The sequence below is a fragment of the Fundulus heteroclitus genome, unplaced genomic scaffold (genome assembly GCF_011125445.2).
Source record: "Fundulus heteroclitus isolate FHET01 unplaced genomic scaffold, MU-UCD_Fhet_4.1 scaffold_63, whole genome shotgun sequence".
Taxonomy (NCBI): Eukaryota; Metazoa; Chordata; class Actinopteri; order Cyprinodontiformes; family Fundulidae; genus Fundulus; species Fundulus heteroclitus.
In genome coordinates this window covers 1,124,829-1,142,002 of record NW_023397066.1, presented here as the reverse complement: position 1 = coordinate 1,142,002, position 17,174 = coordinate 1,124,829, and the positions used below count along the sequence as shown (strand labels likewise).

At 40.0% G+C, this 17,174-nt stretch overlaps 2 protein-coding genes across 3 annotated transcripts in view; both read right to left on the bottom strand.

Moving 5' to 3' along the window:
• Window positions 1–17,174, bottom strand: part of LOC118561425 (gastrula zinc finger protein XlCGF8.2DB-like) — a 116,172-nt gene that overhangs the window by 74,261 nt on the left and 24,737 nt on the right. The gene's annotated exons all lie outside the window — the stretch shown is intronic.
• On the bottom strand, window positions 9,015–17,100 carry LOC118561429 (zinc finger protein 32-like). Its single transcript, XM_036133510.1, has 3 exons — window positions 16,755–17,100; window positions 14,895–15,212; window positions 9,015–10,522 (listed from the first exon to the last, which is right to left on the bottom strand). The coding sequence occupies exons 2-3, from the start codon at window positions 15,052–15,054 to the stop codon at window positions 9,399–9,401; spliced, it is 1,284 nt and encodes a 427-aa protein (XP_035989403.1). The 5' UTR covers window positions 15,055–15,212; window positions 16,755–17,100; the 3' UTR covers window positions 9,015–9,398.

The window sequence follows — 17,174 nt, the reverse complement described above, 5'->3', positions numbered from 1 at the left end:
CAGGTACCAACCCCCCAAGGGGCATCCAACTGGAAGTTTGGTTATTTGTCCTGACACAAGGTATTGGGGGGCTGTATAATATTTTTTTAACAGTTATAAAAGTTTCCAAAACCAAATTTTTGACGAGTTGCAAACAAGAATTTCCAGTTAACACTATCTAACACTTTTAAGACTGAGAGAGACATATCTACAGTTGATGTTAAGGTGAGACTTCTTGTTTGCAACTCGTCAAAAATTTGGTTTTGGACATTTTGGCAAAAATATTAGCAGAAACACTTTTCTAAACAATGTTTTTCAACATAAGACTTATGAAACCAAGCAGTTAATGCACATACAGTAAACAGTAGATATTGTCATTGGAAGTACTTTGTCCTAATTTACTGTATGTGCATTAACTGCTTGGTTTCATAAGTCTTATGTTGAAAAACATTGTTTAGAAAAGTATTTCTTCTGCAGGGATTAGTTACTTTGTAATTGTTACTGTTTGTAAATTAAAAAAAATTGTTAGACATTAAAATACCAGAATATGTACATCATGTAATATTTTTGCCTGACCGATTACATCATTTGTAAATATTACATTAGTTGTGATATTTACTCAGTATTTTTTGCCAAATACTTTTTTACTCAAGTAATTTCTTGGTTGGGTACTGTTTACTTTGACTTAAGTAAAAATATATTGAAGTAGTACTACTCTTACATGAGTAAAAATGCTGGCTACTCTACCCATCTCTGCCTGTGTGCATTTGTGGATGACTGTCTTCCTTTTATGAAACCAGTTTGATCAGCATGTTTCATGAGAGGAGTTACTTTCTCCAATTTTTACAGATTATTTTAATATCAACATTAATAAGGGATATGGGACGATAGCTGGTAGGAATGACAGGATCTTTGCCTGGCTTAAGTAGACTGATGGTGGAGGAATTCACATTTGCTGGGAATCTGCCATTTTCCTGCAACATTCCGTGAAACGTTGGTGCCAGAATATTCCAGAATCATTTATAAAATTCTTCTGTAAATCAATCTGGACCTGGAGCCCTTTTATTGGGCATTCTTTTTAGAGCTTTCCAGATTTCCCCTGTTGTCAGGGGTGAATCCAGGGTCATCGTTTGGCTGATAATTTATGAAGTGTTATTTAGAAATTGATCAATGTCATTATCTAACAGGTTTATCTGTGATGTGTATAAAGCTTTGTAGAAATCCCAGAATATGTTGTTTATACTTTCAGGATAATGTATTCCAAGTTGAGTCTATTACTGCTATATAGTTTTTTATTTTTTAGCGGATTAGCTTAGAGGCTTCCTGATTTATCAGCGTGTTCAAAGTTTTCTATTCGAAGTCTTTGTAGTAAAAATATTTTGTTTTTTTAATAAAGTCATTTAATTAAACATTTTCTTTGTATTCTGCCCAGAGTTCCCTTTTCCTGAATCTTTTTGTTTTCTTTTTATGATAGAATAGAATAGAATTCAACTTTATTGTCATGGAACATTTCACAATTAAGTAACGAAATGCAGTCTACAGTCATCAAGAAGTGCTTCAATAAAACACAATAACATGATTTTATAGTTGCTGTAGTTGCTATAGATGCTATAGTAAATGAATATAAGTATATGCATGCTTTGAGTGTACTGTAAGTATATTTATATAGAGTACAAATGTACTAGGAATTCCTTTATTTTCCCGCAATGCGGAAATTCAGGTGTGACAGTGGCAAACACACAGACAGTTACACAATTATTAGCAATTATTTAAAAAAGAGAGAAGAAAAAAGAGACTGGTCTAATCTAAAGTTAGCTCCAAAGAAACCCGAAGAGAATAAGATAATGGTAAATACTGAACAAAGGAAAAACTCCAGACTACATAACACACCATAATAGAATATGCAAAATTAACATAGCGTATGTTCACACACTAAGCAATATTTATGGTAGTGCGGCCGTGCTATGAGGCCAGTCCAGTTTATGGTTCAGGTGAACACCCAGGTACTTAAGAGTCCACTATCTCCACATCAGTTCCCTGGATGTTCACCTGTGTCAGTGAGGTGAGTCTGCGCCTGAAAAGTGCACCAGCAGCTCCTTTGTTTTCCCTGCATTTAACTTGAGGTGGTTCTGGTACCAGTCTACAAACCTCTCGATCCACTGTCTGTACTCTGACTATTGACTATAACAGAGTCATCAGAGAACTTCAGCAGGTGGCAGCCAGGTGAGTTGATGGAAAGGTCTGCAGTGTAGAATGTGAAGAAAAATGTGCCAGCACAGTTCCCTGTGATGTTCCCGTGCTGCAGGTCATCTTGTCAGAGACACAGCTCCGTGTCCTCACATACTGCGGTCGACCAGTGAGGTGATCCAGTGTCCTCTGGGACAGGTGGTGGTCCACTCCTGACTGCTCCAGCTGCTCCTTCAGGAGTCCTGGTGGGATGGTGTTGAACGCTCTGGAGAAACCACAGAACATGATCCTCACCGTGCTTCCAGGATTCTCCAGCTGGGTCAGAACTCAGCAGGTAGATGATGGCATCATCCCCCCCGATGCCAGGCTGGTAGGCAAACTGCAGGGGATCCAGTGAAGACCTCACCAGGGGGTGAAGATGGTTGAGGATCAGCCTCTGGAGAGTCTTCATCAGGTGTGATGTTAGCTCTACCGGCCTGTAGCTGCTGAGGTCTTTGGGGTGTGTGGTCTCTGGTACCGGCACCACACAGGAGGTTTTCCACCCCTGTGGAACTTTCTTCTGCTTTAGGCTGATGTTAAAGATGTGTCCCATGATGCCACACAGATCATCCGCACAGCACATCAGAAGCCTGGAGCTGATGCCATCCGGACCTGCAGCCTCCCTCGGTTTGGACTCAGAATGTTCTTCACTTGGAGCATTGAGAAGGACAGGGTGGTGGAGGGGGGACTCATTAGTGGAGTATTCTGAAGCAGAGGGGTGTGAGGTGAGAACTGAAAGATGTTGCGTTCTGGGTGGAAGAACAGGCAGGTGACGGTGTCTGCAGCATGTTAGGCTGAGTTGGTGAGGCTGGCTGGTCACGCTCAGAAAGTTCTTGTTCAGCTCATTCACTCATCCCAAGTCCCCCACCGCCTGGACATTGTATTTGTGATCTGAGATGGTTTTTAGGCTTTTCCAGACATCACTGATGTTGTCCTGCAGCTGCGATGCCATTTTTCTTCCTATAACTGTTCTTTCCTTCTCTGATTTTACTCCTCAGTCTTTTCTGCACGTCTCTCAGCTCTTTATCTCCTGACCTGAAAGCCCCTTTGTTCTCCCTCAGCAAAGATTTTATCACTGGGTTTATCCAAGGCTTGCTGTTGGAGAAACACCTCACCTTCATAAGAGGAACAATGGAGTCCACACAGAAGTTGATGTAATCCGTGATGCATTCTGTTATTTGATCCGAGGCCTCCCCTTGAGGATTACACAGCACATCCCGCGTAGTGGAGCTGAAGCAGTCTCTCAGGGCTTCTTCTGCCTCCTCTGACCATCTCCTCACTGTTCGTGTTTACCCTGAGCAGCAGTGGTTCGTAAACAGGTTGGAGAAGGACTGTGATCGCAGGAGCCGAGGGGAGAAGGCGTGGAGCAACTATATGCCTCTTTGCAATTAGCATACAATACAACCAGAATTTTATTGTTCGTTGTTTTGCATGTGAAGGTGGAAGACAGGGACACCTGATTGAAGTCCCCCGAGATAAGAAGAGGATCAGGGTACTTCGTCTGCATTCTACTCACTGCTGATGATAACATCACAGGCTCATTGTTTGCAGACAGTGGGATGTATGCTTTTATCACAACCACGTGTGAAAATTCCCTGGGAAGTGTGTATGGCCTGAGACCAACAGTTCACAGCTCAATGTCCCTTGTGCAAAGTCTCTCTAACTGTAACATGGACTGAGCTACACCAGCGGTTATTAAAAGCATGGCCGCACCCACTCCTTTCCTTTTACTGCTGTCTCTCATCCTAGTAATAGTAGTAACAATAGTAATATCATCTTTATTGTCATTGAAACATACATTACAACGAAATTTGTTCTCTGCTTTTAACCCATCCCCCTTTGGGAGCAGTGGGCTGCCATGTGCGGCGCCCAGGAAGCGTTCTGGGGTTAAGGGTCTTGCTCAGGGACCCAGAGTGCAGGCGCTGGGGATCAAACCGGGTACTTGCATCCTTCTCTGAGTGTAAGCACACTGCTCTAACCGCTAGGCCAACACTCCCCCTACTCCTGTCAGCTCTGATCATATGGAAGCCATCAATGTTTACATTAGAGTCGAGATCTGTGGTGTAAGCCAGGTTTGCGTTAGCATCAGCAGACTAGCTTCTCTATACAGTCTCTGGTGTTTCATTAGAGCTGGGGTCCCAAACCTTTTTGAAACTGAGAGCTACTTCATCGGTACTGTGTCCTACGAAGGGCTACCTGTACTGACCTTTGAACTAGAAGAGTCCAAGCTCACCTTAACTTTACGTAATGTTTTTAATCCTTTTGTCATTTTAAAATCTATATAAATACAAGTATGATTAAAAAGTAAGAGCAACTGAATTGTTAAAGAATTGACCTGGCTGCAGCCCATTCTCTGTAATCACATAATCCCTAACAGAATAAAATAGCATTTCAAATGCAGCTCACTGAAGGATTGTGCTAGTTCTTTGAACAGGCTCGTGGGCACCACATATGGTCCTGGGGGGCTACTGGGTGTCTGCGGCCACCATGTTGGGGACCCCTGCATTAGAGCATTCCATTCCTTCCCTTTATTTGCTAGGGATCAAACATTTCCCATGACTATAGAAGGAAGCGCGGGTCTATATCTCCTCCTTCATGTATGTCGGCTTCTCCCTGTCCGTCTGCCTCGGTTCTTCAATAACTAACTATAAATATATACAGGCTACAAATGTACAAACTATGAACAGGTTACGAACATGAAAGGTTCTAAATGGATTATAGAGAATAAAGAGTATATGAAGAGTTTTACAAACAGGGGTAGATTACCGATACAAAGTAGATTATCTATACAATATCTAATACAATACAATAAAACAGTAGTATTGAGCTAACAGGTAAAAGTACAGGTAGGTTGTTGTAAGTGGTGGTTCAATCCATGTGTTATTGTGGTGTATATGAAAATACATTCAAGTCGTTGTTTGTTCAGATGTCAGGAGGCAGAGTTCAGGAGTGTGATAGTTTTGGTACCTGGTTGTCTTGGTCCAGAGGTTCCTGTAGCGCCTCCCAGAGGGCAGGAATGTGAATGGTCCCTATGCTGGGTGACTTTAGTCTGGTGATTTCACTGATCATCCACTGTACTAACACACAGTTAGTACAGTGGATGTATCACTGTACTAACACTATCAAGTACCAAGAGAATCCATATATACGCCGATGTATCGTCTGCATCGTTTTGCGTTTTGCATGTTATATGATATATATATATATATATATATATATATATATATATATTATATATAGATATATATATCTATAGATATTATATATATATCTTATATGTATGTATATCATAATGTATGTATATATATGTATCGTATATATATGTTATATATAATATACTATATATGTATGTGTCTATATATGTACTGTATATATATGTATACTATCTATATATCTCCTCTCTCTATAGGTTATTGGTAATATCGGATTGTATACTATACTATATATATATATATATATTTATGCGATATATCTCATCTCTATCCTATGGTATAATCTATATATATATATATATATATATATATATATATATATATATATATATATATATATATATATATATATATATATATATTGAAGATATTTTTGGTAATTTGTTTACTGTTACTTGCATTATTATTATTATTATTATGCAGAAATGTGTGTGTGCATACACATGCTGTGTATGTAATGTATAGATATACATGTGCACTTGAGTGTGTATTTGGCAAATGTATGTGATTTTTCTGGTGTAGAAACTGAAGCGTGCTTAAATTAATTTAGCTCTATTGTAAATCTTTGTCAAATTTAAAGGGTAATGCACAGACACAGCATAAAAGTACATGAAATTTGACATTTTAAAAGTCTTAAGCCCCCCTGAACATGAGAAATCATCGTTGTTCGATGCTGTAGCGCACGTATTCCAAAGTTACTGGAGGAAAATAGGGAGTACCAATATGGCGGCTGGTGACTTCACAGCGACGTATACTACCAATGGCCAATCGGCTATCCAGTGAATAAATAGAGATCAGTGGGTGATTTTCAAGTTGAAAACACTCACAAACAGTTTAAAAAGAAGAACATCTAAGGTACAAGAGGACGATTTCATTTTTCCCACGATGGTTGAGATGTCTTCCACAGTGACAGGCTCAAATGAGGCCCAGCTTTGAGAGGGGGGTTCCAAATACTGGGAACCATGGCACGGAGGCAAGCTGTCCTTTATAACTCTGACCTTATCAATGAAGAAAACCAGGAACTCATCACAACTAATTGTAGAGTTATAAGGATTTACAGCAGAGGGTGACACAAGAGAACTGATAGTGTCAAAGAGCACTTTAGGATTTCTCTTATTTGAGGCAATCAGACAATAAAAATAACTTGCCCTGGCCTCCTCTATTACTATTTATAGACAATATTAGGTCTCTTAAATGCAGCCTATGGACTTCCAGTTTTGTCGACTTCCATAAACGTTCAGTCTGGCGGCATGTTCTCCTCAGAGACATAATTTCATCATTTATCTAAGGACAACAATTTTCCCATGGTGCCTTCCTAGCTTTAACTGGTGCTACTTGATTCAAGATATCAGCACATTGGCTATTAAAAGAAGTCATAAAACAGTCAGTTTCAGTGAGATTATTAAAAAGGGAAGGTTCAAACTTACCACAGAAAAGCACAGCTGTCGCCTCCAAAGAGGGTTTAAACTGTATTGTAAAAGGTTTCTCCTTGCAACCAGATATATTTTACTCGCAAGTTGTAACCTCACCTTACTTCTGAACACCCAGCATCATTGTCCACTGCTACTGGCTTCTGCACTCTCTATTGTGCCAATCAAGATTTAGTTCCACAGTCCCAAACAAAAACAAAAAAAAATTGGTTTTGACCTGGAGACATTTATAAATGCATGAATGACATGGTGAAAAATATGACTTGGTAAAATTAAATCCCATTTCTTTCTCTTATGAATAACCCAAAATATTGCTGTTTTTTTAACTGTGTAACTTTATAAACAGCACCCCATAGTGATGAGATGTAACGTAATTTCATTCTCATCGCATAAAAATATAGACAACAAAAAGATTCAGCAATCAGAAAAACAGAAAAATTGTAATTAATTTATTGAGAAATAAAACACATTTTTAATACAAAAACATCGAATACAAAATTTTGAACATGGCAATACATTAGGAAGCTTCTTACCAAATCAGCTAAAAATAAAGAACTATTTGCAGTTACAGACTCAACTGGGAACACAGTAAATTATCCTAAAAGTAGGGCTGGACGATATAGAAAAAAAAAGCATATCGATAATGTAGGTGTCACATTGTTTGATATCAATAATTATTAAAAAATCCAAAGCGATGACCCTGGATTCACTGCTGACAACAGCTGAAATCTAGGAAGCTCTAAAAAGTATGTCCAATAAAAAGCCTCTGGGTCCAGACTGATTTATAGTGGAATATTATAAAGAGTTCTGGAATATTCTGGCACCAACGTTCCACTGAATGTTACAGGAAACTCAGTAAAATGGCAGATTTCCATCTAATATAAATTTTGCCACCATGAGGGTACTGCTTAAGCCAGGCAAAGTTCCTGTCTTACCAGCTATCATCTCTGATGGTAGTTAACGGGTTCGATTCTTGCCTGAAGTCCTTTGCTGCTCGTCTTTCCCTCTCTCTCAAATTCCCTTTCCTGTCAGCCTACTTTGAAGAAAAAACAAGCCACTAGTGCCACAAATATCCAGAAAAAGTATGAAAAACATTATATATCAAGTAGAGCACTGTAGTGAAAGCACTAATGCGCCACTTGTGAAAATAAATCAGTTTGGGTCTCTTTGGCATTAAGAAAGCTAGTCTTAGAGCTACACAGGCAGAAAGGACACGTTCGAAAAAAAAATTGACAACATGTCTGACAACTTGACAACTATACGTTACGTCTTGCAAAGGATTGTGGGATTCCTTATAGGGCTGGGCGATATAGAAAAAAAGCTTATCGATAAAAATGCATATTGATCGATATCGATAATTATTGAAAATATTTAAAACCATATATTATGTGCAGCTCTGCCTGGACATTTTATGATATTGCTAAATGATTTGATTTAAATAAAGAACAAACACAGAATTCCAATTAAATCTTTATTTAACCAACTTTTTTAACCATAACAGATTTTTTTTTAAGAAAAATAACTTAAGAAACCTGAGTTATGTTATTAAATAATGACAAAGAATAAACTAAAAAGTGACCAGAAAAGTGACCAAAATAAATATACCAAATAAATTAATAGAATAGCCTATTTAGGTGGGAATAGTACACTAGTTACTGCTCAGGTTTCATAATTGAGAGGCTGATGCAGGGCTGAGATCCGAGCAACACGCCCTAAATTGTGGCGTGTTGCACAATTTAGGGAGCGCTGTTAGAGAAAAACTTGCTTCCCGGAACTTTATATCGCGGATCAAGAGTGGCAAGTTATTGTTTGAAGCCAGGTTTTTCAGCTGCAGAGAACAGCAGACATATCCATCACTATGAAGCACGTTACTGCATGCGTTATGTCCTTATGCCGCTTGGACGCTTTGTCATTTTATCACAAAGAAGGGAGCCCAGTTTAGCTGCTATACCTGCTTTGTTTTGGAAGAAGTTCCAGAAAATTCCGACGACGTCGACGCGGAGCCGCACAGCTCGCGCTGCTGCGGGTGTGAGCGGCTTACATGATGAATACTGGTGGGTTGCGTTACCAGACTCTGCTTTTACCGGTTCCTTGCAAGTTTTACAAATCACTGTGGTTTATTTCTATCAGGCTGGTGAACTAGTAAAACCTCGTTTTGGGACCGTTTCCTCCGCCGCTACTTGCTGCGACATTTTCACATGCTCTGTGTTGTGGTTTGAGAGGGCGGCGCTTAGTGACGGCGTGCAGACTGTAGCAAGGAAGTTTTTATCGACCCTATTTTTTCCTATCGCGCCACACGTCTATCGATCGATATATATCGTTATTGAATTATCGCCCAGCCCTAATTCCTTATAGCTTTTTGGCACTAGAAAGGGACATTGTGAGGTTTCTATGCTAAATTAGCTGTGAGAGGAGGCATACAGGATCCATTTCTTACCTGCGTCCTTACTGACTGCACTATTCGGACAGCACTTATGGTAACTGCTGATGGACCTCCGCTTTGGCTAAAGAGAAGTATTTAGATGCAGGCTGTGTGAAAGTCAAAAAATGGCTACTTCTTACTGTTGTGTTTTTGTTTTATATGAATATTCAACTTGCCAACTTGAATGAAGCTTTTCTCACACATTCCACATAAAAAAGGTCTTTCCCCTGTGTGGGTTCTCCTGTGAACATTTAAAGAACCCAGATGGGAGAATTTTTTCCCGCATGTCTGACAAGAAAAAGGCCTCTCACCAGTGTGGGTTCTCATGTGAGGTTTTAAATGACTTGGTTGAGTGAAACATTTTCCACAAGTCTGACAAGAAAAAGGTCTTTCCCCGGTGTGTGTTCTCCTGTGAGCATTTAAATGGCCCCTATGACAGTAAGTTTTTCCACATATCTGACAAGAAAATGGCCTTTCCCCTGTGTGCGTTCTCCTGTGAGTATTTAAATGATTTTTACAAGTGAAACCTTTTCCACATGTCTGACAACGAAAGGGTCTCTCTCCAGTGTGTGTTCTGTAATGCCTTTCCAAGTCACTCTTCTTCTTCCAAGACTTTCCACATATGTCACAATTTAAAGACCTTTTCTTAGTATCTGTACGAGGCTGACTCTCTGACCCAGTGGAGCTGCTTCCTTCCTGATCTTTGGTCTGAACTACAGGAGAGATATGAAAGGAAAGCTGCTCAGTTCTTGGTTCTCCTTCACGTTCCTGAAGAGTAAAGGTCTCCATTAGAGCAACAGACTGCTTCTGGACAAGCTGCTTTCCCTCCTGACTGCTGCAGACATCCTTCTGCTCCTGTTTAGTTGCTAAATGAACTGGATCCTGCTGTTCATGTTTAAGCCTCGAAGAATCTGTTTCCTCCTTTTCTTCCTCAATCAGTGGAACTTCTGGGTCCTCTTGATCTTCGATTAGTGGTTCCCGATCCCTTTGTTCCTCTTTAACCCACGAAGACCCAGGCTCCACATTTCCTTCTTTAATCAGTTTAAGTTCTGGTTCTTCCTTTTCCTCTTTAATCCATGGAGGTTCTGGTTCCCTCTGTTCTTCAGTCAGAGGAGGATCTGGTTCCATCTGTTCCTCTTCAGACCACTGAGGTTCTGCTTCCTCCTGGTCATGACTGGACCTTCTCCTCTGGTTGCAGAGCTGTTGGATGGCAGAAGCTTCCTCCTCCATGGAGAAATGTGGCTTGTGGAGGTCTGTGGAGACAAAGAAAGATTATAAATATAATTCAACTGATGGCGCATCATCACACACGAAGAAAAACAGTTTTTAGCTAAATCGCTGCAGCCAGTTATTGGCACCACAAACAATTACTATAAAAATTAATGTAACTGACGTCTTTTAAAGCCTCACTAATGTTTAGCAGACTGTAGGAACTTTAATTAGTAAAGTATGTCATCCTGGTACTCTGGGGAATAAATATGACGTGACACTGATTAATTTCTCTAAGCTACTTTTCAAAATAAAGAGAATAAGGCAGACGCTTGTACTTGTTTAGCTTTCAACTAGTCCGACAACCCCAAAGCGCACTACACTACAGTCAGTCATGCATTAACAGCCTGACAGTGGTGGGTTCTCTATGTTAGTAGCCACAGCTGCCCTGGTGCAAGCTGACAGGAGCGAGGCTGCCAAACAATGCTGCCACTGGACCCTCTGACCAGCTCCAGGAAGCAATTCAGTGTCTTGCCCAAGGACACAACAGCTGAGACGGGATCGAACCAGCCACCCGCCACTGTCGCCCCAATGTGCTGAAGTCTAAAAGTGAGAAAATGGATTCAAGAAAAGAACAACTGAACACATCTACAATCAGAGTGAGAGACGAGGCTGGACAAGTTTATCTAACTCATTCATTGAGTTGCGCGACCCGTGTGTGGACCCGAGGTCCACACAGAAAACATCTGTGTGGACCTCTGTCCAAGTCCCCCCCTCACTTCTGCTCTCCATGTCTGATGTTTAGTTATTCCTCTGCCTCCTTTAGTGATAATGGTATATCATATATAATAAATGTAGTGTTTTTGTAGCTTTGGAGGCTAGTGCGTCAGAATTGGAGGGCATGCTCCATGGTGTTGAAAAAACAGAGGATAACCCCCCTTAGCTAGTGTGGAGCCACAGAGATTAGCTTCACATAGCGGTCCCTCAGCAGTAGGGTAACCAGGCCGGCTCGGTGACAATACGCAGGAAGCATAGCTCTAGATTACAGCCCCAAGATCACCACCATTCCGTCTGCGTTTCTAACAGATTCCCCCCCTCCCCTCAGCGATACCCCCACTGAGAAGCCAACTGTGGTGATTGGAAGCTCCATATTCAGCAGACCTCTCAACTTTTATCAAAAGTTGAGAGTGAGATTATGCTAATTTTGGGGGCGGGGCTTGTTTGGAGGTGGGGCTAACTGGACCCTGTAAGAGCCGGTGCAGTCAACTCCATCTCATTTTTAATCCCACCAGACATTGAAGTAGACATGTATTACTTTTGTTAAAAAGGGAAAAAGACGTGTTAATACTTTATTGTTCAGTTAGTGGATTAAAACATAAAAAACACACACACTTGTTCAAATAATACTGAATAAAATAAAGTAGTTTTAAGTTATTGACCGAATTATTACACAGTTACAGATTCATCTATGGGTTTGTTTCATTGTAGATCTATAACCTGATTGGTGAATCAGGCTGACTTTCATCCAGCCTATACGGCATATAGCATATAAGACAGTTTCCCCTCAGTAGCAACACTGAAGCACACAGATGTTCCCGCTGCGTCTTTACGCACGATCCAGCTGCTGATGTCTCCCTCTTTTCAGCTCAATGCACTTCTAGACTGTTATAGTTTATAACCATTCTCATCACCTTTCACAGCGACAGGTTTCTCATCTCAGTCGCCGCACTGACCAGACAAATCTGTATTTTCCCACGGTCAAAACTGAATAGATCAAAAACTGATCTAAAAGGAACAAATCATAAAAATCTAATACAAATCAATATGACTCAACTTGAACCAAATAAAAATAAAACAATGTGGTCTATTGAATATATGGTGTCTCCCTACAAGGACTTTCTTTGCAGAAACTCTCCTTCTAACGTATAAAGACCTTAATAATCAAGCTCCATCATATATCAGAGCTCTGATTACCCCGTATGTTCCTAACAGAGCACTTCGCTCTCAGACTGCAGGTCTGCTGGTGGTTCCTAGAGTCTCTAAAAGTAGAATGGGAGGCAGATCCTTTAGCTATCAGGCTCCTCTCCTGTGGAACCAACTCCCAGTTTTGGTCCGTGAGGCAGACACCCCGTCTACTTTTAAGACTAATCTTAAAACTTTCCTTCTTGACAAAGCTTATAGTTAGAGTGGCTCATACCCTGAGCTATCTCTATAGTTGTGCTGTGATAGGCCTAGGCTGCTGGAGGACATCAGGGTCTAATTTTCTCACTCTACTGATTTCTACTGTTCTTCAGTCTACTGTTCTCCAGTTTTGCATTGTATTACATTGAAATGACTGTCGTCATTTCAGCTTTTAACTTTTTGCTCTCTCTCTTTTTCTTCATAGTAGGTACACCTGGTCTGGCGTTCTGTTAACTGTGACATCATCCAGAGAAGACGGCTCACCCGCTACTACCATCTAATGTAGAACAGATTACTAGATCAATGTGTGCTTCTGTGCTTTTTTGTTTCTCTTGTTGTGTCTCTGTTCTGTCTTCTCTAACCCCCAGTCGGTCGAGGCAGATGACCGTTCATACTGAGCCCGGTTCTGCCGGAGGTTTTTCCCTTCCCGTTAATGGGTGGTTTTTCTTCCCACTGTCGCTTCATGCTTGCTCAGTATGAGGGATTGCAGCAAAGCCATGTACAATGCAGACGACTCTCCCTGTGGCTCTACGCTTCCCCAGGAGTGAATGCTGCTTGTCGGGACTTTGATGCAATCAACTGGTTTCCTTATATAGGACATTTTTGACCAATCTGTATAATCTGACCCAATCTGTATAATATGATTGAACTTGATTTTGTAAAGTGCCTTGAGATGACATGTTTCATGATTTGGCGCTATATAAATAAAATTGAATTGAATAGAATAATTTGCATGTTGCAGTCCACAGCAAAATAGCTATACACATAAATCCCAATGGTCTGCAATCACTGACAAGAATCTGTTATATTTTTTCATGGAGCATCTTGCCAAAAGCCCCATTTTGTAGAACTAGCTCCGTAAATGAAGCTTATAAACATCACAACTCTTCCTGCTGAATAAAGCCTGACTGGGCGCTTTAGCTGGAAGCTCACTATAGTAGGAGCTGTAGATAAACAAAGATAACACAATGTAGGCAAAAACTAAAAATGATCATTCACAGCTGAGACTTAAGCTGTTGAAATACCAGTTTGAAAAACATTGTGTCCAAGCACATTTATATTAGCCTTCACTAAAATAACAGCTGACAATCTTTACATCCACATATTCTCAGATTGATTTATAGTCCAAACTGCAGATATCAGGGCTCGCTGAACTAGGTTCCATTCAACACCATCCAATTTCTGAATTAACCTACTAATGCCATGATGACCGTAGGACACTGCTAAAGGTGTAATGGGCCATCTTTCATCGGCTTCCTAGTTATAAGGGGATCATTTTATCTATCGCTTGTCCCACATGCTAATTATTGTGACTCGCTCACATAACGTAAATGTGTGTGAACGTTTCTTGCTAGTTTCCTCTTGTTGGCAGCCCATGAGCACTTCTAGTGCCACATATCCATCTTTTACATTTTACTACCACTGCTAGTACTACTACTACTAGTTTCATTCAATAAACAATCTTTGAGTCCCAAAACATGCACTGGCTGTCCTAATCATGCAAATAAATTATTAGTAGGTTACTTTATAATCTAAATCATGCTCTCTTAGCTATATTGATTTAACTTTTTTTTTTTCAAAATTATACAGTTTTTTCTTAAAACACAGGGGTGAACAATGTAAATATCACTATATATGCCAATTCAGTGGAGTCTGATATCATCTTATTAACCTCAAACAAGCCAGTGTCTTCTGTTCTCATGTCCGGTTCATCTACAGCACTGGAACGTTGTTTACTCTGGTTTACTCCACTTCCAGCTCCTACTTTGGATCTTCCAGCTAAATGGACTGCACCATTACTTTTGCTGCCAAAAGTGGATCAACACACTTAATCTATTAATTTAAGGTTATAAATACTAACTTTAAGGGGATTCTCTGTTGTTGTTTTTTTTTTGTAATAAATTTCTCAAAAAAAAAACTTCTCATTTTGTCATAATGAGGTTTTGTTTCTAGAATCTTGAGATAAATTTAACCCCATTTAGATAAAAGCTGTAACATCATGAACAAACTTTCCTGATGCATAATAAAGGCTCTCTTGCTTTCTTTGTTCCCTGGAGCAGAAAACTTCTCCTCCTCCATCTTTAAAGCTAGGAAGCAGCAGCTGAGGAGAACTGGGAGGATGTTAGTTTCAGGTGTGAACGGAGCCTCAGAGACTGAAGTGTGGTTGGAAAGCTGAGAGCTCAGATTACAAAACTGATCAAACTGATTTATCAGACACTTTTTGTAGCTTCATACCGATTCTGGGGAGTTTTATCTGGGGTCTCCAGCAGCTTTCCAGCCGTCTGGCGTCTTCCTCATAGCGGACGATGGTTTTCTCAACCTCTGAGAAGATTTCTTCAGCAGCAGCAGTTAGTCGCTCTCTGATAAACTCTCTCAGATGCTGAACTGAAGACATTGTTGCTGAAACTACGCAGAGATTCAGCTGAGAAACGAAAACACAACCGTCTTCCTGCTGAGTCCACGAACTCTGCTGATGGCGCCTTTTAGTTTCACTTCCGGTGAACGTCACTGAGACAAAGCAGCTGATTGGTCCATTTACCGCCCCCTGCTGGACTGGAGAGGAGCAGCAGACCAGAATCAGCTAATCACCAAGTTAATGGGTAAAAACAAGGAATGTGACTTTGGTTTCCAGCAACAGCCTCATTAAACAATGAAGGAGAAAACAAACCTGAATCTGTAACAAAAACAGTTTGTGGGAAAATGTTGGAGCAGCAGCAGGATGTACAAGAGAGAGTTTTACAAACATAACCATGGCTGAAAGTAAGCAGGTGTTCTGACTATCAGCCCTACCTCAGATTTTCTTATGATAGTGCATCTAGATTGCTATATCTATCTGTCAGTGCTACACTTTGAATATTGCTTCCATTATGTTTACATGACGAAAACCATAACTGTTAGTGTTCATTATAAATATAATCATTGGAAAACATTTAAGCCAGGCCAATAACAACCCTAATGACTCCTCGTTACCAGTTTCGGTTCAATCTGCTACCTTAATGACTTTAAGGACTGCCCACTACTAAGGGGTGGACCTGTTTCTGTTGAATTTGCATGTTATCTAAGCCATTACAAGGCCTTTGTTTGGCAGTAGTATAAAGCTTGGTACTCCACATTACTCCAGACTTTTTGAATTGAGAAAGCTTCCTGGAGAGGAAGCGAAACGTCTTCAACTACGGAAAACAAGTCCAGTTGCTTTGTTTTTTACTTTTTTTGGAATGATCATGACCTGGATGACTGAGAATCTTCACCAGCATATTGCACGCCAATTTGGGAAAGACACCCTTGGAGTAGTGCGCGAGTATGAGAAATTGCTTAGAAAACTTGCAGATTATAGGAACCATCTTCGTTTTAATTTGAGGTGTAGACAGCAAAGCCTCACACCTAACAGCTTAAAACTGAATTCTACCATTAAGGGTCACAGTGTCAAGTTTTGATCTATTTTTTGTGCAATTCCCCACTTGAAAGGGACAGTCCCTCCACAAGAAGATTTTAACAGGATTTCACTCGATATACAACCATGGGATCAGTTCTTTGTCTTTTATTAACCATTCTTTGGTTTGCAGTAAACAGGTGAAAAACCTCAAAAGAGAGATGACAAATACAAGTTATTATCTGAGTTGACAGCCAAATTAAATGCACAAAGTCATTCACATTAAACCTGGATAAACACTTTACTTTCATTTTAACCATACAACTAGATATGTTCTACCAAACAAAACAGTTGGTATTTTCATTTTCAAAATGTATACTTTATCTTTTAACCAAGTATCTTTAGCCAAATACCTTTTTTACCTTCAATTGGTTTAATATTCAGGTTAATTAAATAGATCTCATTATATTTTAGCCAAAGTTCCGATACTTTTTAGCTAAAATTTCAGACTGAAGACTAAACTGAATTAAGAACTTGGTTTATTAAGATTTCTACAATGTTTAAATTACTTTTAACCATTTCAAACATTCTTTGTGAAACAATGAATTTGGCTCTTACTTTTCCTTTGTACCCCACTTGTTTGATAAAACTAAACAACATTTGAAGTTACAAATACTACAGCAAAAAGTCCAATCAAAGTCAAATATGGCCAATATGGGGCTTACCGGCTGTCCTTCACAGTTTTGTGGAGGGCTTGATCTTGCACAAACACCTTGATTTCAAAGATGAAGTCTCCTTGGTTTTGTGGTGCTCTTTATGCTCATTCCACTGTCTAAAGACAACAACAGAGCCAGGTACTGGCATGCCCAGATTGCTTGGAAGATTTGTTCCACCTGGTTCACCACTGATTGAATGGGAGGAGCTCCCAGGTAGTTTGTCAGCACACACAGGGCAGAAGGGATTCTTAGGAACGAGCAAAACAAACTGCTTAGTGATAGGATAAGACAGACCCACTTCACTATTGAAGCCCTCTCTCACAAAATAGATCAGACTAGGCAGAAGCTGTCGAGTTTACTCTCTCAAACCTTGTTTGAGGAAGTTTCCAGTTTTGTTGATAAGGTCCAACTTTCACAGCACCTTAAAAC